Raw genomic sequence first — 23070 nt, 5'->3', positions numbered from 1 at the left:
GAGTGCTGGACTGGGACTCAGATTCAAATCCCCACTTGGCCATGAAGCTTGCTGGGTGTCTTTGGGCAAGTCACTGACGCTTTGCCTAACCTATCTCACAGGGTTGTTGCAAGAATAAAATGAAGAGGAGGAGGGCCATGTAAGCTGCCTTGGGTTCCTGGCAAGTGGAAAAAAGGTGGGACATAAATGTAATTAATTAATTAATGCAACACCATGCACAGTGATCTGAAACACCAGCATTCCCAAATTCTGGTCCCAAGAAGAGGATCTTCCACCAGCCAGGTTGGTACATTTTCGGGCATATGCTCCGGCTTCACCATTTTATGGAGTTCGGTACACAACAGCCGCGGATATGACTGGACGGGATGCCTCAGGACTTCCTCATGTTTTAACTCTTTTGACAGAATGTAATGTTTGAAAGTGCGACAATAATAACCCTGTTGAATATATTACTGGCACTGTGTTTTGACACTGTTGTGTTTTAAAATATTTGTTAAAACAAGGTGACCTGCAAAAAAATGTCGCAGTGTAAGAGGGCTCCTGGTCAGGGTGCCAACCAGCATGCCCACTTCCAGAAAACTCCATTCCATTCCACCCCCATTTCCCATTCCCACCCCCCAATAGTCAACATTCTGTGGCCACTGAGACTTCCCTGAGGGGTTTTAGGTCCCCCTCCCCTTCTTGGCTTTGTCTTTTTGTTAAGAAATCCATTTCCTTTTTTAGATTTAGCTGCATGTAAGGAAGCTACATTTTGTGAGGAGGGGCCTGCCTGCTGTTGGTCAGCCACCCGCGCGTGTTGTTTCATGCTGATCTAGGCTCCAGGCCTTCAAGGCCAGAGCTGAATTCTTGCCAAAACTAGACTGACTGATTTCAACTGGTCTGCAGTGACAGCTTTTCACACACACCCTCCCCTCCAGAAAGCCAAGGAAGTTATTCAGCCCACCAGTGCTTGGCTAAGGAGGCTCACCTCTGAAGAAATTATTCAGCCAGCTAGGGATTGGTTAAGGAAGCTCAGCTCACAATTGTTGGGGAGGGGGGGATCCAGAGCCTTCCGCTTGGCCTACTTGGAAAATGTCCAGCCAAAGAAGTAAGCTTTACCATAACAGGTGGCCACAGTTGGCAGTTTCACATATTCAGGTATTTCTAGGTGTTGCATGTGCCAGCAAGTCTCTGGAAGGGAGTTTGCACTTCATTATTTATTTGACAAAATGTGGTCCACTGGAGAAGGAAATGGCAACCCACTCCAGTATTCTTGCCAAGAAAACCCCATGGAACGTATCACAAGGCTAAAAGAGATGACGCCGGAAGATGAGCCCCTCAGGTCGGAAGGTGGCCAATATACTACTGGGGAAGAGCAGAGGGAATTTCCAAGTAGTGCCAGAAAGAGTGAAGCGGCTGGGCCAAAGCCGAAAGGACACTCAGCTGTGGATGTGTCTGGTGGTGAAAAGAAAATCTGATGCTGTAAAGAACAATATTGTTTAGGAACCTGGAATGTCAGATCAATGAATCAAGGTAAGCTGGAGGTGGTCAAACATGAGATGGCAAGATTGAACATCGACATCTTGGGAATCAGCGAACTCAAATGGACAGGCATGGGCGAATTTAATTCAGGTGACCATCATATCTACTACTGTGGGCAAGAATCCCTTAGAAGAAATGGAGTAGCACTCATAGTCAACAAAAGGGTGGGAAAAGCAGTACTGGGGTACAATCTCAAAAACGATAGAATGATCTCAGTACGAATCCAAGGCAAACCATTCAACATCACAGTAATTCAAGTCTATGCCCCAACCACTGAGGCCGAAGAAGCTGAGGTTGATCGGTTCTATGAAGACCTACAACACCTTCTAGAACTAACAGCCAAAAAAGATGTCCTCTTCATCATAGGGGATTGGAATGCTAAAGTAGGAAGTCAAGAAATCAGCGGGATAACAGGCAGGCATGGCCTTCGTGTACAAAATGAAGCAGGACAAAAGCTAATAGAGTTTTGCCAAGAGAACACGCTGATCATAGCAAACACTCTTTTCCAACAGCACAAGAGACGACTCTACACATGGACATCACCAGATGGTCAATATCGAAATCAGATTGATTATGTCCTTTGCAGCCAAAGATGGAGAAGCTCCATACAGTCAGTAAAAACAAGACCTGGAGCTGACTGTGGCTCAGATCATGAGCTTCTTGTTGCAAAATTTCAGCTTAAATTGAAGAACGTAGGGAAAACCACTAAACCATTCAGGTATGACCTAAGTCATATCCCTTATTAATATACAGTGGAGGTGAGGAATAGATTTCAGGGATTAGACCTGATAGAGTGCCTGAGGAACTATAGACGGAGGTCCGTAACATTGTTCAGGAGGCAGCAACAAAATCCATCCCAAAGAAAAAGAAATGCAAGAAAGCCAAGTGGCTGTCTGATGAGGCTTTACAAGTAGCTGAGGAAAGAAGGGAAGCGAAAAGCAAGGGAGAAAGGGGAAGATATATCCAACTGAATGCAGAGTTCCAGAGAATAGCAAGGAGAGACAAGAAGGCCTTCTTAAATGAACAATGCAAAGAAATCGAGGAAAACAACAGAATGGGAAAGACTAGAGATCTCTTCAAGAAAATCGGAGATCTCAAGGGAACGTTTTGTGCAAAGACGGGCATGATAAAGGACAAAGGAGGCAGGGACCTAACAGAAGCAGATGAGATTAAGAAGAGGTGGAAAGAATACACAGAAGAACTATACAGGAAAGATCTGAATGTCCCTGATAGCCATGACAGTGCGGTCACTGAACTCGAGCCGGACATCCTCGAGAGTGAAGCCAAGTGGGCCTTAGGAAGCATTAGTAACAACAAAGCTAGCGGAGATGACAGTATTCCAGCTGAGCTATTTAAAATCCTAAAAGATGATGCTGTTAAAGTGCTGCATTCAATATGCCAACAAATTTGGAACACTCAACAATGGCCACAAGACTGGAAAAGGTCAGTTTACATTCCAATTCCAAAGAAGGGCAACGCCAAAGAGTGTTCAAACTACCGCACCAGTGCGCTCATTTCACATGCCAGCAAGGTGATGCTCAAAATCCTACAAGCTAGGCTTCAGCAGTATGCGAACCGAGAACTACCGGAAGTACAAGCTGGGTTTCGAAGAGGCAGAGGAACTAGAGATCAAATCGCCAATGTTCGCTGGATCATGGAGAAAGCAAGAGAATTCCAGGAAAATGTCTATTTCTGGTTCATTGACTACGCTAAAGCCTTTGATTGTATGGATCACAACGAACTGTGGCAAATTCTTAAAGTGATGGGAGTACCAGACCACCTTACCTGTCTCCTGAGAAACCTGTACGAGGGTCAAGAAGCAACAGTAAGAACCAGATATGGAACAACCAAGTGGTTCAAAATTGGGAAAGGAGTACGACAAGGCTGCATATTGTCACCCTGCTTATTTAACTTATATGCACAGTACATCATGAGAAACACCGGGTTGGATGAATCACAGGTCAGAATTGAGATTGCCGGGAGAATTATCAACAACCTCCGATATGCAGACGATACCACCCTAATGGCAGAAAGCGAAGAGGATCTCAAGAGCCTCTTGTTGAGGGTGAAAGAGGAGAGTGCAAAAGCTGGTTTGAAACTCAACATTAAAAAAACTAAGATCACGGCATCTGGCCCCATCACTTCCTGGCATATAGAAGGGGAAGAAATGGAAGCAGTGACAGATTTTACTTTCTTGGGCTCCAAGATCACCGCAGATGGTGACTGTAGCCATGAAATTAAAAGATGCTTGCTTCTTGGGAGGAAAGCTATGGCAAAGCTAGACAGCATAGTAAGAAGCAGAGACATCACCTTGCCGACAGAGGTCCGTCTAATCAAAGCTATGGTTTTCCCAGTAGTAACGTATGGCTGTGAGAGCTGGACTATAAGGAAGGCTGAGCGCCGAAGAATTGATGCTTTCGAACTGTGGTGCTGGAGAAGACTCTTACGAGTCCCCTGGACTGCAAGGAGGTCAAATCAGTCCATCCTAAAGGAAATCAACCCTGAGTGCTCATTGGAAGGACAGAGACTGAAGCTGAAGCTCAAATATTTTGGCCACCTAATGCGAAGAGAAAACTCTCTGGAAAAGACCCTGATGCTGGGAAAGACTGAAGGCAAAAGGAGAAGGGGATGACAGAGGATGAGATGGCTAGATTGCATCACCGATGCAATGAATATGAACTTGAGCATACTCCGGGAGAGAGTGCAGGACAGGAAGGCCTGGCGTGCTATGGTCCATGGGGTCACGAAGAGTCGGACACGACTGAACGACTGAACAGCAACAATTTATTTGACTGCACTTGTCTTTTTCATTATGCTATGCAACATCATTGAGGCCTGGCTGCCCTGTCCAAAAATGTTTTTGCTCCTCTTGCAGAAGATGTCACGGTTCCTGGCCTCAACCTCCTGAGGAGTTACAGCAGAGGAAACCATCAACTAACACCCTTTGTTAATCATTTTGTGTAGGGGCTCTACTCCGTGGCCAGGGGGTTACAAAGCCGTCAAACCTCTCCTGATAAGCAATGGACATCATTAAGTTCTGTGTAGCCTTTACATTTTTGTATATCTAGCTACCAACAGATCTAGGCTAAGCTAGGGAGATCTTTATGAACTGCTGTTTTCAAGCATTTGCACTGATTAGCTGAAGTGGATTCAATACCTGAACAAGAGAATTGACTAGATGGCCTCTTAAATTAAATCCCAGCTGTATATCCAGTGGTGACCATCAACAGAGATGAAGCTGTGTGGACCTGGTATAAAGAGCACTGTTTCAGGCAAGGGGGCTTGACTTGGTTGATCGATGGGGCACCTTCCACCTGCAGGTTTCTCGGATAGCAGAAACAATCCTGTCATGGCTTGCTTATTTCCTGTGATCAGCTCAGTAATTGCCCATCCATCTTCTCTTATGATTTACAAAGGCTGAGCAAAGTTTTATCAGGCATTTCTCAAGAGATTATTTTCTTGAGTCTTTGAATGACTCTCTGGCCTCTGAAAGTGTCATTGCCTCAAGAGGAAGACCGGTAAGGCTCCTTTGAGAAGGAGTGCTCCATTACAAAGGAGGACTCCACAAGAGGAAAGGACTCCTCATGAGCAAGGTCCTCCCCATGAGTAGGACTTTTGCTAGGGGACCTGTAAAGGGCCAAGTGCCACATGAGTTTCAAACAGAGGGAAGCAGTTTTGGAGTGCACTGTTGGGAAAGAACTTCCAAATTCCAAGATGCACAAAAAGCAAAGGTAGCTGTGTTGGCAATTAAAAAAATGCCAAAATCCAACCTACTTTTGTAATACCTGATGAAGAGATCTGGAAATCTCCAAAGCTTGCACATTTTTGTGACCTTTGAGGTGGCTTAATAAAGGTATCTCCCTAATATGGATTTTAAACCAGTTCTAAGGGCAGCTCAGCACAGGTGGGCTCTTCTCCCTCCGGAAAGAATAAACACAAGCGGCAGCATCACTTTTGCCCATCTTCCCGAGGAACCCTCACGTGCACTGCGCTGGCTTAAGGACAGACTTGACGGCAGATGCAGAAAGCCCCTTGATAATTTCCTGAGATCCGCCGAGATGGTAAATAGACCATCTTCCCCAAAATAGTGTTCTAGGGCATGCAGCTGCATCATGAGAGAACTGTTGGTGTGCCACGAGATGGGAATTCAACGACTGAAGGCTACAAGGAGACCAAAGTCCCCGATGACATGCCCTGGAGGAATCCTCAGAGGAGGAGCTCCCCAAGACAAAGAGCACCCTGGAACAGCCCATGTCAGAAGACCAGGAAGGGCCCAGGTGCTCAGGGGAGATGGCCACAGATCCATCCCCGCACCACTGAGGCAGAGACTCCCTGACCCTGGGGAGTGTTGTTGCCTCAAGAGGCACACCTGTAGGGCTCCTTTGAGAAGCAGTGCTCCATAACAAAGTAGGACTCCTCATGAAGAAGAGACTTTTCATGAGCAAAGCCCTCCCCATGAGTAGGGCTTTTGCAAGATGGTCTGTAACAAACTGCAGCTGTGCCCTGGGTGGGGATCAGGAAGCACAGCTCTATAAGCCTTCCGTTTCAGCCTAGCCGCTGCTGGAACATTGTTCTACCAGCTCCAGCACCTTGTATCCCAGACCTTGACTGGTGACTGAACCTCCATGCTACTGACCCTTCGACTCCTGCTTGACTCTGCTTCTTGGACTGTGTGTTGTATCTGACTGCTTATTGGAGTTTCGACCTTGGCTGTGCCTCCGACCTCTCTTCTGGGTCCTGTCTACATGGCACTGCTTTCACCCTTCACTCCGTCGCAACTGTGCAGCATTTCAGCTTCAAATTAGCTTCTGCTGGGATACACTCACCATTTACTGTGGGCTTCCCTAACAGACTCCCTGTGCCCTTTTTTGCCATTATACTTTAAGGCGCAGCTGTGCCGTCCCGTGAGCGTGGGGGTGCAACACTTCAGCGGCTGTTTTGTATTTTAGCGGTTCTGTTGTGTCTTTCCGTCCCTCATTGGGTAAAAAGTGGGTGTTCTGCGCTCCTTCATTTCCTTGCCAACTGTTGGGCAGTTCCCTAGCCTGAGACTCTTGTGATGGTTTGCATTCACAAGCGTGAGCAGTACGTGCCTACCCATTGCTCCAAAATGGTGGCCGGAGTGAAGTTGGCCCTCCCCTAAGGCTCCCCTGGCCCTTGGGCACTGAGTCCAACCGCAATCATTGCGAAGATATGAAGCTGCAGAAGTGTGTGGAAGTGTGATTAAATAAATGAACATGCCTCTCTGTGCCTGTGTAACTGCACAGCTGTCAAGGGATGGGGGGAGTAAAGGGGCTTCACAGAGTGACACAAGCACTATGCACGCCTACAAAATGCCCACTGCAAAATGCGAAGTCGGTTTGGGGAAGGGACAGACGGCTTGCAACCCCGGGGAAACCTGCAGCAAACAAAAACATGGCAGCAAAATGCCATAGATGGCTGCAGAGTGGTGACTGCATCATCTGTCCCGAGGGCCCTTGACTCGCAGCCACCCCAGAGTAAAAGGCTTGTGTAGATGGGGCCCTGGAAACCACCTACTTTCCTGGTGATACCGTGCTTGACCCTTTGCCTGCTTCGCTGACTTGCCTACTGGATTTGTCCCTGTATTTCCCTAGCACAGGGATTTACCCAACCGTAGCAGGACATCCACCCAGAGAAGATGCCCACTGTGTTCCTGTATGATTCACTGCTCTGAACTGGCCTCCTTCCCCAAACTACTTCAAGTGGGACTGGGCAAGCCTGCCAACAGGTGATTAGATTGTTAATCCCTCTTAATGCAAAGAGGAAGCAGAATAATCTGCTTTCTAGGGGAGGGTGGCTGTTGGTCTCTGCATGAGCGCTGCTTGTTGCTTGCCTCCATCCAAATCAGGAGGCACAGCATGGAACAGTGACTCACTCAGAAATTGGGGGGGGGGGGCCATCCTGCACTGAGGGTGGATAATTAGTACTCTTCCATAGCCTGGAGGTGTAAGAGTCAAGCACGCTTCCATTTTTAATTTTTGGGTGTGAGGAAAGGAACCCTCAGCTAGCAGAAGTTCAAGAAACTATGGTCTACAGCAGCTGGTGCCCTCTGGATGTGTGGTATTCCAGTGCCCATTACCCCCAGCCACACTCAGGGTCTCCGATTGTTGCTTCAGATGCAAACAAGACGCCCAGACGCCCGATGTGCTTGAACTCCTTTTATTTCGAAATCAACAACTCCCATAACAAGGTATGAAATTTTCCTCTTCTGTTCCACTTGAATTGCAAAAGAGGCTTCAGGGAAGCACCCCCCCCCCCGAATGAAACAGTCATCAAACCCCAGATTCGAGTCCAGCCAAACATCAGCCCAGAAAATGTGTGTTCTTCACACAGCCAGCCTTCCAGACTTGTTGGGGCCAGTTGGGAGGGGAGAAAAGAAGACAGAGGCCTGGGAGACGTAGCTGGGAGAACCTGGTCCCACACCTCTGCTGAAAGACTCCCAGAGGGCAGATAGCAGTTCCCCCAGCAAGCAAGCCTTTTCCCACCTGCAAAAGGCGGCTCTACTAGGAATTACAGAACAACACAGGAAAGAGAAAAACAGCAGCCACTGGACCACACAGGTATGCATGGACAGACTTCTGGGCGGGCCCATCCCGCTTCTTCAGCCATCCCTATGGGGACACATGTGGGAGGGAGGGGGAGAGGTTCGTCTCCCTCTGCCCCAGCCAACCTGCAGACACTCCCATCTGGATTACACTAATGAGGCTGTTTTCTGGAATGGAAAAGTGTGTATTTGCTCCAGCCTCCCTCCTGCCTAGGGAGGAATTGTTTTGCAGGCACCCCCTCGTAAATTACTCACCCAATGACTCTGTTTAAATGGTGGGTCAGGAGAAGGGTCTGGCAGGACACCTCCTCCTTCTCCCAGACTGGACCTTAACCAAGTTGGGGCAGAAAGCCCTGTTATTGGGGGCAGAGGCACAGCACCATGATGGTGCGTTCTGCTGGCTCAGACCCAGAAGGCAGGCACAGCTCTTGCCTGCAGCTCTTCCCATTTGAAGGCAACCTTGACGTTTGTGCGTGCATGTGAAGAAATCCCTTGAATTCAATTTGCAGCTGTTCACAATCACTGGAAAGTGGGGAGCAGAGCAAGGCTGGCACAAAGGCACTCCAACCTACCTCTGAATCTGTTTGAGAAACCAGCTTAGGAAATTAATCTCCTCTGCAATGCATTGGGTAGGGAATGGAGTTCTCCATACGTACAGGTCTTTGAACATGTACAGAGGGCTCTTTGCTCACTCACTAAATCCACCCCACTCCATGGCACTACTTAGCGCAATAAGGATCATTCCCCAACTTAAATTTACAGGGTAAAAATGATCCAATGGTGGCTTCACCGTTGCAGAAACAAGCGTGAGGACCAGGCCTCAAGGCGCCCGAGTTTGGGAGCGCCTCTTTTGAAGTTTTCCAGGAGCAAGCCCACTTAGAAGGCAGTGGACCAACATGGGGAAGCTAGAGCCAAACTGCACTTGCATCAGCAGTGTGTGGTGGTGCTGGACTGTACCATCTTGGACTGCAAGGGATGGACGGAATGTTTGAAAAAGTCACCCCCTCTCTTCGTATGGAACTAGCACGGTGTGGAGGTGGTTTTCCACTTGGCCTTCTCATTTGATATGCTGGCAGGGTGTGTGTGTTTTTAAAATGGGGACGCAATCAAACATTTGACCCCACCACACCCTACATACAGCGGCAGTCTGTAGTGGTGCAGCCTGGCAACAGAAACATCACCTGAGACTGCTGATCGTGTGGTACATCTCCAAGAGCCGTTTCCTTGGCGGAGGATGCCTCATTCTGCTATTACCGAGTTTAATGTAATTCTACTCCCTTCTCTCATGATAAGACATGCTGTCATACCATTTTAGGAACAGAAAGGAAAGGAAAGGTTCCTCTTGTGCAAGCACCGAATCATTGCTGACCCCTAGAGGGACGCCATTTTTCCTCGGCATTTTCCTGGCAGACTATAGCGGGGTGGTTTGCCATTGCCTTCCCCAGTCCTCCTAACTACCTTTCCCCCAGCAAGCTGGGTACTCATTTTACCGACCTCGGAAGGATGGAGGGCTGAGTCGACCTAAGCTGGCTACCTGAAAACCAGCTTCCGCTGGGATAGAACTCGGGTCGTGGGAAGAGTTTTGGTTGCATTACAGCCGCCTTACCACTCTGCGCCACACGGGGCTCTATTAGGAACAGAGGAAGCGGCCTTCTCTTTAGTCAGGCCCTTGGTCCATCTAGCCCAGTATTGCCAGCACTGACTGGCAGCAGCGGCTCTCCAGGGTTCCAGGCAGGATTCCTTCCCAGTCCTGCCTGGAGACACGGGGGAACAAACCTGGGCCCTCCTGCAGGCAAACCAGGGGCTCTGCCACTGAGCTGCAGCCCCTTCCACCATGTGTTAACGTTCTCCTGCAAAAGGAGCTTTCAGTATTGGCCCCAATCCTGCTCGTCCTAGCAAAGTCGGTGCTCCCTTTGCATCAGGCAGTGCTTTGCGATGTTATATTTTGAGGGAGCAACAAAAGAATTGGGGGGGGGGCTGGGGGAATCCCTCCTTTACCAGCACCAGTCCTGTGGAGGCCAGAGTGCGCACCCCCCCCCCAAGACCATCAGCATTTGAGGTGGGCAACCCAAAAGGAGCAAGAGTGTTCCCAGTCCCACAGCCCCACGGGGCCAGTGGAGAAAGACGGCAGGCCGCGGTCGGTAGGCTCCTTCGATTCCCCACCTCCACGCTCAGCACTGCTAAAGAAAGATCCCAGTTCCAGAAAGGGACTTTGGGAAGAAGGCAAGAGGGAGGGTGTGTGGCCAGGGACAGTCAGCCGTAGATCCGAAACAGCAGTTGAAGAGGAGCACTTGGCTGCAGGACCTTTATTTGCAACATTCAGCCCACGGCTCATGCCCACCCACTAGACAGGAGCTCCAGCTAAGTACCCTTGTAAGTGGAGAATCCGCTGCTTTGTACTATGACGGATGTGTGTGTGTGTGTGTGTGTGTGAGTGAGAAGGGGGGGTATCTTTTTTTAAAGAACACAAACTGCATTGGGGTTACACAGACAAAAAGCCCAGGTGGGGAAGTGTACTGGAGACATGGTCGGTCGGTCGGTCGGTGGTGTGGGTGCAATCAGTTGACGCTGTCCTCGTCGCTGCCCTCGCCCCGGTCATCCTTGGTCTCGGAGAGGGTGCTTTCGTCAATGTTCTCGAGGGAGTCGGCGTGCTGGATGGCCAGGTCCGAGAGCGCCACAGGGGCCAGGGTGTTCTGCTCCGGGTACAGCCAAGGCTTGAGGTGTGGGCTGTGCTTCAGCTTCCAGTCTGGATACTTCACGCAAGCTTTGTACATCTTCTTCATGGCCTACAGGAGGGTGAGGAGAATGGGTGGAGAAACCAGTCAAGGAGAGGGATGGGGCGGCGGGGAGAACTCCCCAGTTTCAGCTCGGGTTTGATAACAATTTTCCACAACTTGCCCAAGCTCTCCATATTTGGGACAAAAAGAGCTTGAGATTAAAACCATTTGAATGTGGAAGAAAGAATAAGCACATAAAACTGAAACCAGTCACTGACTCTCGGCCTAGCCTAACTCACAGGGTTGTTGTGAGGATCAAATGGAGAGAAGGGGGATCGTGTACGCTGCCTTGGAGGAAAGGTTGGATATAAATGTAACTAATAAATAATAATGAGGAGAAATGTGCACAAAAGCATGTACAAATTTTCATGTGAAGTTTTTCCAAAATTCTCAAAGTTTGGGATGAACCAAATTTAAGATTGGGAAAATGAGAAATTGGGAGAACCCGGAATTGACAGGTTTGGGCAAAGTTACAATTCTTGGATTACTTTGACTAACCAATGCTTCCTTTATATACACATGTTCTCCTATATTTATACAATATGCTCGGTTTTTGAGCAATTCTGGAATTGACAACGCTGATTAAAACAGGCCTTACTATATACCCGTTCCATTCTGTACACCAGAAAAGACATTCCCATGCCTGGCCTTTCTAAGACCTGTCTATGGGAAAGCCCATAGTGGCTCTTCTACATGTCCATGAACAGACCGCTTGGAGGACAGAGCTTAACGTTATTGCAAATGAGTTCACCAATGGCCAAGGTCTGTAACTGCGCTTAGGACTGCAGCCTTAAAGGGCTTTTCTGCATGAGGCTGTTAATCTGCTGCATCTACTTTTTGTTTCGTTGCAGAATTGAGATCTGAGCGCTACACAAAGGGCACTTCCTTTCCTGTTTTTCCACTACATAACCTCAAGGTGGCACTGTGGTATAGCAGAATAGCACAAACACACAAGAAGAAGTCATGCTTTCTTTCACCATCAGAAATAATACCCCATTTTCCCTACTCTAAAAAACCTCACAGAAAGTGCTGTTTACAGATAGACGCAAAACTGGAGGGTCATGTCGTCATTTAAAGGTGTTTAAATTTGTGGTTTCTATTTTTAACTTTTATATTTTTCCCCCTACTTCTCAGATGGCAAAAACCAAGATATGTACGGTAAAGCAACATAGGTTGCAGAAGTTTGCTTCTTTGTATATGTCTGTCTGTCTCTCATATATTGAGTGTATTTGTAATCTGTTTGTACAAAACCTAGTCATTTATGCTTTTGAGGCTCCAGTCCTATGGATGCTTACCTAGAAGTAAGCTCCACTATACAGACTGGGTCTTACTTCTGAGTATAGCAATGCTCTGTGAAGTTCATAAATATGCCAAGCAGCATGATTTTATATGCTCTCTAAGTTATAACTATGCATTTTGTGTCATTAAAGCAGTAAAATAAGTGTAAGTCTCATAACTAAGTAAGTATTGCATATATTTCAAGTTCCCCCAACATTTCTGGGTTTTTCGGGGTAAAAAATAGGGAAAACCTGTCTCCCCCCCACATGACTTCAAAATTTCTGTAAATTTTACATATCTGCTGCTTCTGAATGGACTATTAATGTCTGTGAACATTTTTAAAGCCCATGTACACCTTTTCCCAGATTTGGCCCCGCACTGAAAAGTTTACCCCCCGCCCGCTCATAGACCAACCCTGGACAGGGGGCAGAGTTCTAATCCTGCTGGGGTCCAGCCCCTCTCTCCCCTTCTGCCATCTCTAGCAAGGGTGAGGTGAAGGGCTGAACCCCTCCCTTGGGGTCTTCAGTTTTGCTCCACAACCTTTTGAATCTAATAACCAATTATTGGTCTTCATAGCAAATCCACAGAGCTGCTGGCATTACAAAAGAAACACAAAACCCATTTCTGAAACAGACCTCCTTTGTTGGGAAGCAACCCCAGAAGCCCAGAACTCCTTCCGTGTCTGGAAAGCTAATACACTTAATACAAACAATGAAAGCTCCCTCCCTCCCTCTCGCAGTTCTGGGGTTTTTAATTAAATAGAGGTATCATTACATTTGCTGACGTGAGTTACCCTCCAATGCCAGTGTGGGCTGAAGGTTTAATGTGATCCCTCGGCAACACAGCTAATTAGTCGAGCGATGGGCTCATGGAAAAGGAACGTTACACAGCAACAGAGATGCCTGGAGCATGTCGCTGGAGACACTCAGGTCATCTCTGTTGATGTTGCCGTTGAAGAAGGACATGCCAAACTGCCCCTGACCTCCAGCAGCCTGGAAACCCGGAGAGGCAAAACTCCATGAGCCCGTCCTCTTCATCACGGCTGCTGCGGGCAAGGATGAAACGGCAAATGCTTTTCAATCTTATCTCACTTCTCAGCTGCTTCTGGAGGGATGGCTTGCACGGAACAGCGGGGCTCACGCCTGTCCCCGGAGCCGAGGGCAGCAACTGCTAACGATGCGCTAAAAGGCCACAAGGAGGCACACCTGGAGAGAACGGCCACCGTGCGGGGAGGGGCAGTAAACCTCGCACAGACTGGGCGACTTCTCCCACATCGGAAATGAGCTTGATGGGAGGGCCAAGCAGTCTTTGCGGGAGCCTTTAGGACTGGGGCAGCCCAAGTGAGGCTCCCCCCAAAAGACATCGCTCCCTTTGTGCGGCCGCCTTCCTCAACCTGGCGGTGCCCTCCAAAGGTGCTGGACTGCAACTCCCATCACTCCCAGGCAGCATGGAGGGCACCACGTTGGGGAAGGGGTTCTGCAACCCTTTACCTCCTCATTTCCACAGTGAACCTCTGGCGGCTGCTGACAACCAAGCCGGGTGGGGATACTCAAGCTCCGCGTCCATATCCAGCCCTCATGGGCTCTAGAGATGGCCATGCCCCCTTCCCCTGGCCCACCCCTTTCCTCCACTGCCAACTGTTTGGCGGTTTTCCAGATTTCGTGCAGTCCCCCCCCCCAAATGCCAAAGGCGGCAATGCCTCTTCTCTGAAGGCTTCGCTGCTGGAAGGAAGAGGTTGGCGCTAAAGGGGGCTGGAGTTTCAGCCCCACCCCTCGTGCCACAGCCGCACAGAGCGTGGGCCCCGGGAGCTTCTCTGAACTGGAATTCGGCCCCCAGACTGAAGGAGGTGCCCCACCCCTGCTATAGGTGAAACACAGAAGCCCGGCTGGAGGAGGAGGAAGCGTGAAAGGGGGCCCTGGCTTACCTTTGGAGCCAGGAACTGTGACGACTTGTTCACCACCCACTTTGGCAAAGAACCTGAGGGGGAGAAAGCATTGCAAATGTGACCCGGCTCCAGGCTGAGGAGAACACGGCTCCACCCATGATGCAAGGTGAGGCGCCTGTGTCAGGCAGCAGAGTGGGAGGAGCAGCAAATGGTGCTGCTTCTCTACTGCCAGCAGGAGGGCCCACTGCCACCACTGTCCTGTCACCTCCAGTGGGTGCTCTGGAGAGCCCCGCCAGCCTCTCTCCTGTTGAGGCATTTGCCACAGCGAGAGAGCAGCTGGCAGGGCTCTCTGGAGCAGCTGCCTGCCCTCTCCCTTGTCATGACAGCCCCGCAACCACTTCTTCCGGCCACGTGGTTCTCTGAAAGACTGACATGGTGGCAAAGGTAAGAGGGGAATGGGACGGGGTGCAATGGGGCAGCAATGGCAAGGAGCAATATGTGGCAGCAAAGGGTGCAATGTGGCAGCCGCACGTGTTCTCTCCCACCTCAGGCAGCAAGAGACCTTGTGCCGGGCTGATCTGCACAGATGATTTTCAACATAAGGGTTACATGCCCAGAATCCCAAGTCACATCCCCCAACAAGAACAGTTTGTTTGCACCCTCTGGAGCAGATCCACGTTGTTTGCACCCTGCCAGCTGGAGGGGATAAGCACCCTCCTACTGCCTTCCTCCACTGCAGCCTCCTGGGATTTCATCACATACTGGAAACACAGCATACCCTGCCTTGGAGTACCAGAGGCACTTAGCTGCCCACTGTTGGAGACTGAATGCTGGGCTAGATGAACCTGGGTCTGATCTAGCAGGGCTCTTCTTATGTATTCTAAGGTACAGACGCATTGTTTAAAAATTAAGCTGTGATCCAAATCCAATGAGAGGTTCTAAAGCATTGTGATGAAAATTATTGGCCACAGATAGACATGGCCCTGTTGCTTATTTATCTGACGATTCCAGCACCCAGTAAAGATCCCCTGGTTGAGAATCCAGCGAATGCCAGACCTCACAGTACTCTACCAGGACAGCGAGTCCTTGGAGAGATTCATGTAAACTCTTCCCTTTTCCCAAAGGTACACATCTGTAGCTGCCAGAAATTCTCTGCACAGCTGGAGTTTGTGCTTGAAGGACTAAAAAGGCTAACTCACAAATCTGTCCAGCTTTACTGCTTGCAAATTCCTCAAATAAATCGCCGGGCTTAGCAAATGCTGGATTGCTGCACCATGTGGGGGCTTGACCAAGCCCCGTATCCCGCTGAGAGGTCTAAAGCAGAAAGATGCCTCCAGAAGCAGGGGGTGGTTGATTAGGGACTAAGCTAGAGAGAGGCTTTTCTGGAATGCCAGATGCTGCAGAGAAGGTGACACTTGCATTTGCCAATCACACACCCCACCTCTTCCTCCAGCTTCACTAAAAATAATCTGAATGCTGTGAACCATAAGCTCTGCCCTTGAAATAAATTATGCAATGATATTTGCATAATGTGTCCTTTTGCATAATTTTGTACTTTTACCTTTTGCATATGCACAGGATTCCACATTTTTGTTCTAATTTCACAGCCAGGGAGTAAGGAAGGAGAAGTTTGGATTAACAATCTTTCTTTCTCTCTCCCTCTCATTCATTCAGCTGGTCACGGAGGAGTTTATAAGGTGTCAAATTCCAAGCCATCCACCCATAGCCAGTGTTATTTATTTATTTACTTACTTACTTACTTACTTACTTACAATATTTATATACCACTCCACATCAAAGATTTTGGAGCAGTGAACAGCAAGGTAAAAGAATAAAACACCACATTAACACAATTAAAACATTTTAAAAGAAACAGATTCTGATCTTATTAAACTGCGGCTGATCACTCAAGGAAGGCCTCTTGAAATAACAATGTCTGCAAGAGGCGCCAAAATCAAGACAATGCTGGCGCCTGCCTGACCTCCAAAGGCAGAGAGTTCCCCAGGAAGGGGGCCACCACACTGAAAGCTCTTTTCCTGGCGGACTCCAACCGGGCCATGGGTCCATGTGGAACCACCAGGGACCTGCCCTCTGATGACTTCAGTGACTGGGCAGGTTGGTAAGGAAGGCGGCGCTTTCTCAGGTATCCTGGTCCCAAGCTGTTTAGGGCTTCGTACCCTACAACTAATACCTTAAACCTGGCCCAGTAGCAAATAGGCAGCCAGCGCAGTTCCCTCAGTGGAGGAGATACATGTTGAGAAGGGGCAGCTCCTGACAACAGCCAAGCTGCTGCATTCTGCGCTAGCTCCAGCTTCCGAACCAGCTTCAAGGGCAGCCCCACAAAGAGCATGTTGTAGTAATCCAGTCGTGAGGTTACTATCGCCTGTACCACTGTGGTCAGCTATCCCTGTCCAGGAGAGGCCGTAGTTGGTGAACCAGCGAGAGCTGGTAAAAGGCACTCCGAGCCGCCATGGCCACTTGGGCTTCCAGCGACAATGATGGATCTAGGAGTACCTCCAGATTACATAAGTAGTAGACCTGATCTTTTAGAGGGATCTGATCTTTCAGAGGGAGTGCAACCCCATCCAGGACAGGCAATGAGACCATCTCCCGGACCTGGAAACCACTCACCCACAGGGCTTCTGTCTTGCCAGGATTCAGCTTCAGTTTATTGGCCCCTATCCAGCCCATTACTGAGTTCAGGCACTGGTCCAGGACTTGCACAGCCTCTCCTGATTCAGATGTCACAGGGAGACAGAGCTGCATGCCATCAGCATACTGATGGCATTTAGCTCCAAATCCCCTAATGACTGCTTCCAGCAGCTTCATATAGATGTTAAACAACATTGGGGACAAGATGTTACCCTGCGGCACCCCGTAGCTCAATTGCCAAGGGGCCGAGGAATAGTCACCCAACGTTACCCTCTGAAATCAGTTTTAAACTAAAAATCAGTGACCATTTGATACATCCCTAAGTTGAAACTCAAAAACTGATTTGTTGGGGGAGAGATGGTATGTAAAGGCAGAGGAACTGGGATGTGGTGCTGATGATGGAAGGATTAGGAGCTTTGCTGAGGGAGGTGGGGGGAGATGGAAACCTGCCACACCTTAACAGTGCTAGAACCTTGCTGGTCTCTAATTGGAACTACCCACACTTATGTCCAGATCAGTTTCCTAGGGATTATAAATGGAAGCATGTCTTTCTGAACTTGGATACAAAAAAAAGTTTCTTTGACAAAATGGATGTGTGAACTGCCTTCAGTGGGGCAAACGCTTACCTTTGGGGTCCACCTGAGCTAGGTAGGTGAGGGTGCAGTTCTTTGCTCCTTTCCCCTGGACCAGGTAGCCAGTTTGGATGGAGACCGCTCTCACCATGTCTTTCCTAGGAGGGTATTTCTGAAACGAGACAAGGGGAGTTGAAACTCTTTGCCAAAGTGGGCTTGTTCTGGCCTCTTGTTCCCAAACAAAGAGCCAATTGGGAGCACCAACCTTCTTCCTTCTCCCAACTCACAGCTCTGTTTCCTGGTCAATGCATCCGAAAGAACTTTCTAGGTGGTCCTAATTTAGGGGTCAGGTGCGTGGGCTCTTTTACCACCTCTTTCCCTTCCAGCAGCGGCCCCTAACCCTCAGTACCCTCAGATGTGCTGGACTACAACCCCCATCATTCCCAGCCAACATGGGCAAAGGCAATGCTGAATGGATGGCTATGGGCATTGTAATCCAGCACATCTAGGGGGCAGCGGATTGCAGAAGGCTGGCCCACAGTCTGAGACTGGGACATGTCATGTCTGGGTCAGGGGAAGTTTCTTTCCAGAGGTCATCACTGGTGTAGTGGAGTCAGGGCCAGCAGAGACTCAGCACCAGCACTTTCTGATGAGCCGGGATACTGGCATCATGTCCCAGCCACCCACCCTAGACTTCCCTGTCCCCTCTGAGCTTAGCTGCAATCCACGAAGGAGCTGGGGTGAAATGGACTTTCCAAGCAACAATATATTGTTCCCTGCTACAATGCAAAGTATTTTGGGGTGGTTTGGTCCTGAATGGGTAATTAAGACCCATTTGCTTTACCAAAGACCTGCTGAAGGTAGAGATGAAAACGGCTAGGTCTGGTATGGATCAATCCAGCTGCCCGCAATTCTGGACTCTCCTTGGGGGCGTGGCTACGGAGACTGTCAGGATGAGTGTCTGCACTTCCAATGTTGCCACTCTACCAGTGCCATCAGCCCTTGCACCCCTCTATCTAGAAATTAAAAACAGTCCGTTATCACTACAGGAAGCCTTTCTCAGTGTGCTTCCAGACACAGGGCTCCTAGCACTGCCAGCAAGAATGCAGGGCGCAGCTATTCTGTCTTTTTCTCCGTAACAGATTTTCTATAGTAAGAAAAAAGATGGAACATAAGAACAGCCCTGCTGAATCAGACCAAGGGTCCATCTCGTCCAGCATTCTGTTCACACAGTGGCCAACCAGCTGCCCACGGAAACCCACAAGCAAGACATGAGTGCAAGGTCACCCTCCTGCCCATGTTCCCCAGCAATTGGTGCACATAGGCAGATTGCCTCTGATGCTGAAGGTAGCCGATAGCCCTCCACCCTAGTAGCCCTTGATAGCCTTCTCCCCCAGGAATTTGTCTCCCCCCCCCCTCCTTTTAAAGCCATCCAAATTGCTGGCCATGGCTACATCTTTTGGAATCGAATTCCCTAATTTAACTCTGGGCTGCGTGAAGAAGGACTTCCTTTCATCTGTCCTGAATCTCCCACCAATCAGTTTCATGTGAGGACCCTATCGGGTTCTAGTATGATGAGAAAGGAAAGAGGCAGTGAGAAAACATGGGATGGTTACAAGTGGAAGACATCAGTGTCTAGACCCCCAGTAAAATTCTGTGAAAGAGGAAGGGTGGTGCATCATCAAAGTCTCGTCTGAAAGCACCCTAAGACAACCTCAGCTCTTGAACAGCCACAAGAGCTAGGTTATTTGTTAAAAAACATGAATAGTCAGTGTGGCCCTGATCTAGAGTTTTGTATCCATGTTTAATGTAGGGGGCTGCCTCTGAACTGCAAACTACATTTCAAAAAGATTTTTAAACAAACCAACATGATGGTCTGCCCATTTGGCAGGGGGCAGCTGGTGGTGTGAAAATATAGACGAGAAACGTCTGAATGGACACAATTCCCATCTAGCACACTTGGAAGAGCTGCTCCAGACTATTGCTCGTTCCCTGAAATTCATGGAAAGACCATTTTATTAAAAAGATTATGAAGAAGGTTATGTTTTTAAAACTGTTTGCAAGCCATCTTCCATTGGAGAGGCAGGGTAAAGAAAAAACACATGATATTAAATAGTCTCACAAGGCAACCCTTCTGTATAGATTTTCCTAGACCTTCCCTGAGCTTGTTGCAGTATTTCCATAGCACATACACAGGATGGCTCAAGCACACACGAACGGAGCATTGCGCACGCACAGCCTCTCACACCCCTCCCCAGAAAGCACTGGCGCTCACCGGATGCTTGACGGAGTAGTTCATGATGATGTAGTCACTGCCCATGGGCAGCCATGAACGCAGCGTGATGACATCCCGGTTCTTCAAGGGTTTCGGGCACTTCCCTGCCGGGAGTGGGGAAAAGAAGAGTAAGGAGCACAGTCAAGGAATCCTGGATTGCAGCAATGCCCAACCTCATGGCCTCAAGTCTTTCCTTCACTGCCCCAGTCTGTCCTGCGGCTGCCTGCAGCCACAAAGGAAGGCAGGGCCTGAGCACTCTGCCTTGTGCCCAGACTGGCAAGATGGCCAGGTGGGCATTTCAGCTGTCACCACAGCACCAAGAGTGGAGGTAGGAGGACACACAGGGGCAATGTTAGCTGTGAGCAGGGGGAGGAAGAGCTACAACTGAGCCAAGAAGAGAAGGTGTTGCTCATGGGATATATGTGGGTTCATTTAAATGCACACAAACCGATGTGGCAGAAGAAGAGCAGCAGCTGCCCAAACATGCTCGGGGCCCCAGGACCCATCCAGATGTTTGGGTTCCTGGCACAGGCAGTCCAGCCATCAGGCAAGGAGGCAGATTTGGCATGCGCTGAACATCGGAAGCTACCTTATCCCAAATCAGACCATAATTTCACCAGGCGGAGCATTCCCTACTCTGACGAGCAGCAGTTCTTCTGGCAGGCCTCAGAGACCGTTTCCTGCCCAGTTGCCAGAGATTAACTGGAGACAGCACAGCAGGGACTGAACCCCAGACTGTCTGCTTGTTGCACTCATGCTCTGACCCTGGGCAACAGTCCCATCAAGAGAGGCAGGGTGGAGTCTAGCAGGCAGGACCCCGGGAAGACAGACAGACATGGACAGGAGCTGCGTAAGAGGCCGAGACAACACACTGACACACACACCTTGCGCACCTTTTGCCAGTGTCTATCAGGTCCCAGGTTTGATCCCCAGGATCATCTCCAGGTAGGGCTGGGAAGGAATCCTGCCTGAAACCCTGGGGAGCTGTGGCTGCCCATCAGTGTCGACAAGACTGGGCTGGATGGACCAAGGGGGCTCTGACGCAGTCTAAGGCAGCTTCCTGCATTCCTCTGCAGAGGTATTTTAATGACCCCTTCTGCCCTTGTCCCCAAAATGGAGCTCTTCGAATGGCTGAAGATTGCAAATTATAATAAGGTAGTCTGGGAATTTTGTTTTGTCTACACTCTCTGGAATCTTCCCACATTGTTACTGATCCTGATTCTCCTTTTGGCGGTGGGGAGATCTGACATAGTCACCATATGAACATGAGCCACTGGTTACTCCGGTTGTCTGGGTGGACAGAGATGGCTATTTGACCACACAGACTCATGGGTGATAAGTTCTCCTCACCCTCAGCGGGATCCGTACAGATGGCCATTTTCCCATTCTGCACCTGGCATGTGGTACCATCCTCCTTAAGCCTCATCTGAATGTTTCCGCCGACCAAGATACCCCAAGGTGAGAGAGGTTTCCCTGGGGCAGTCTGGCTACGGGTAGAGAGGACCACAAACTTACTGAGGGCAGGCAGATGGTGGCCACGGATTGGGCCTTCCCAACAGCGGCACTCCAGCTCTGGAATGTCCCTGGAGGACAATGCGCCTACAGCCGACGCTTTCAAGGTTAACCATTTTATCTGCTCCGGCCTTTTAATTAACAAAGTCATTACATTGTTTCTACCTTCTCCCTGCTTTTGACATTTTATTGCTCCTTTTTTTTCTTATCTTTTCAATGTTGTAATGCTTTTATGGCACTAATTGCCGTAACATCGTGCATTATTGCTTTTAAATCATAAGCCGCCTTAAATATTTTTATTAAAAGGCAGAGGTCACGCTGTGTTAAAGAAATAAAGCAAATAAATATAGCATCTTTCCCCAACCTGATGCCATCTAGATGTTTTGGACTTCAACACCCATCAGCCCCAACTAACATGGCCAATGGTCAGGAAACCTGGGAGTTGTAGTCTAAAACATCTGGAGGGCTCCAGGTTGGGGAAGGGTGATCTAGATATTATTCTCCATCAGCCCCTTCCCCAGCGTCTCACAGGAGTAGTATCCCACGTCAGCGTTGACTGTCAGTTTGCCAATGTCAAAGGTCTCAATGACGTTTGTGTCCCATTTTTTCCTGTATTCGATATCGTGCAACACATCGTAGAGGGTTTCTGCCGAGACATCCTTGCAGTCCATCCTGCACTGGAGAGAAACAGGGAATCAGAAACTCATTAACAGTATGAGCTGATGCATGTTTACTCAAAAGTAAGTTCCACAGTGTTCAATGGTGTTCCCAGTCCCAGATATGCGTGCAAAGGACTGCATCCTAAATGTCCCATTATCCCTTTAATGAAAGACATACCTTTTCCCACTTTCAGAATAATCAGTGACACACTTCTTGAAAGTCATGTTTTAAAAGAAGGTTACTACTTTCTGATGAGTAGAGCTGCCAACTGATTGTACAATTTGTAGCTGATTAATTATCTGCCCTTTAACTAATTAATTGCTTAATTTCAAATAAATCAGCATTTGACAAATATCCTAATATAGGTGCAAAGACATCATTGAACAAAGTAGGAGGCAACTCATGTTAAATACCGACTGCTTAAAATTTTTATATTTAATGTTTTGTGTTTTTTAATTTCAAAATTGAGAAATACTTTCTGATAACTGAAAATATACCTACACAGATCCTAGACATTTCTACTTGCAAGTAAGTACTATTGAATTTGATGGAGCTTACTCCCAGGTAAGTTAGTAGAGGATTGCAGCCTTAATCATAACGCTTATAGATAATTACAGGCATACTTATGTAAGGGTTTCCTTGACTATAATAAATGTCAGTGATATCCTAGAGATTAAATATATTATTAACAACAGCTGAAATATCTGCCTTGTTGTTCCAATAATTTAATAAACCAATGCCAGTTTTCATAGTGACAGATGACATCTTTGTCTTCTTTCTTTAGTTTTTGCATACTTTACCCGTAATTGCATATGCCTGTAATTTATTTTCCCATTCCTCAATTTCTCTTTCTCTCCCATAATAAGCACAAAGAATTCTGACTCCTGTTATCATATCAACACAGCAATTCTCGACAACTTTTATTTACAGATTTTGTATCAGATTTTTTTATACTGTTGATTTGAATGATGTTTTCATTATTGTTTGGTACTTTGGGGGTCTGCTTGTATGGCCAAAAGGTGGGGGTAGGGAAGGCAAACAAAAACAAGAAAATAAAACAAAATGTGCAATATAATACAGAAAACAGCTACTTGCTAGAAAGAAAGGCCACTTTGACCATTTAAAAACAGACCAACATAAGACTCAAAACCTCCAAACACACAGGTTCTGTTAACATGCCATGATATTTACCCTCGCTGTTTAAAATCCCGCCCCCCAATTAATGAAATGGGCACCAGAGCTTTGCACAAAATGTGGTGAAACTGAGAAATTGAGACAGCTGTCAATTCCAACTTATGAAAAGTATAGATTTTGCAATCCATTTTTTAATCTTTGAAGGCAGATTTCTCTTGCTTTCACGCTCGGCCACTCCTGAA

The 23070-nt window shown here is 48.2% G+C and overlaps 1 protein-coding gene across 1 annotated transcript in view; it reads right to left on the bottom strand.

Annotated features, from left to right (window-relative positions):
- Positions 1-7681: 7681 nt before the first annotated feature.
- STARD10 (StAR related lipid transfer domain containing 10) overlaps positions 7682-23070 on the bottom strand; it is a 59178-nt gene continuing 43789 nt past the window's right edge. The window contains exons 2-6 of the mRNA XM_084842317.1: positions 21564-21711; positions 19523-19626; positions 17302-17419; positions 14063-14115; positions 7682-10869 (exon numbers count right to left, since the gene is read on the bottom strand). Of these exons, the coding sequence (XP_084698443.1) occupies positions 10642-10869; positions 14063-14115; positions 17302-17419; positions 19523-19626; positions 21564-21711 (651 nt within the window). The 3' untranslated portion in view covers positions 7682-10641. The remainder of the gene's footprint in view (positions 10870-14062; positions 14116-17301; positions 17420-19522; positions 19627-21563; positions 21712-23070) is intronic.

The sequence above is a fragment of the Heloderma suspectum genome, chromosome 3, assembly GCF_057233095.1.
Source record: "Heloderma suspectum isolate Gila_16-S chromosome 3, 16-S_ref, whole genome shotgun sequence".
Classification (NCBI taxonomy): domain Eukaryota; kingdom Metazoa; phylum Chordata; class Lepidosauria; order Squamata; family Helodermatidae; genus Heloderma; species Heloderma suspectum.
This window is presented reverse-complemented; position numbering and strand designations above follow the sequence as displayed.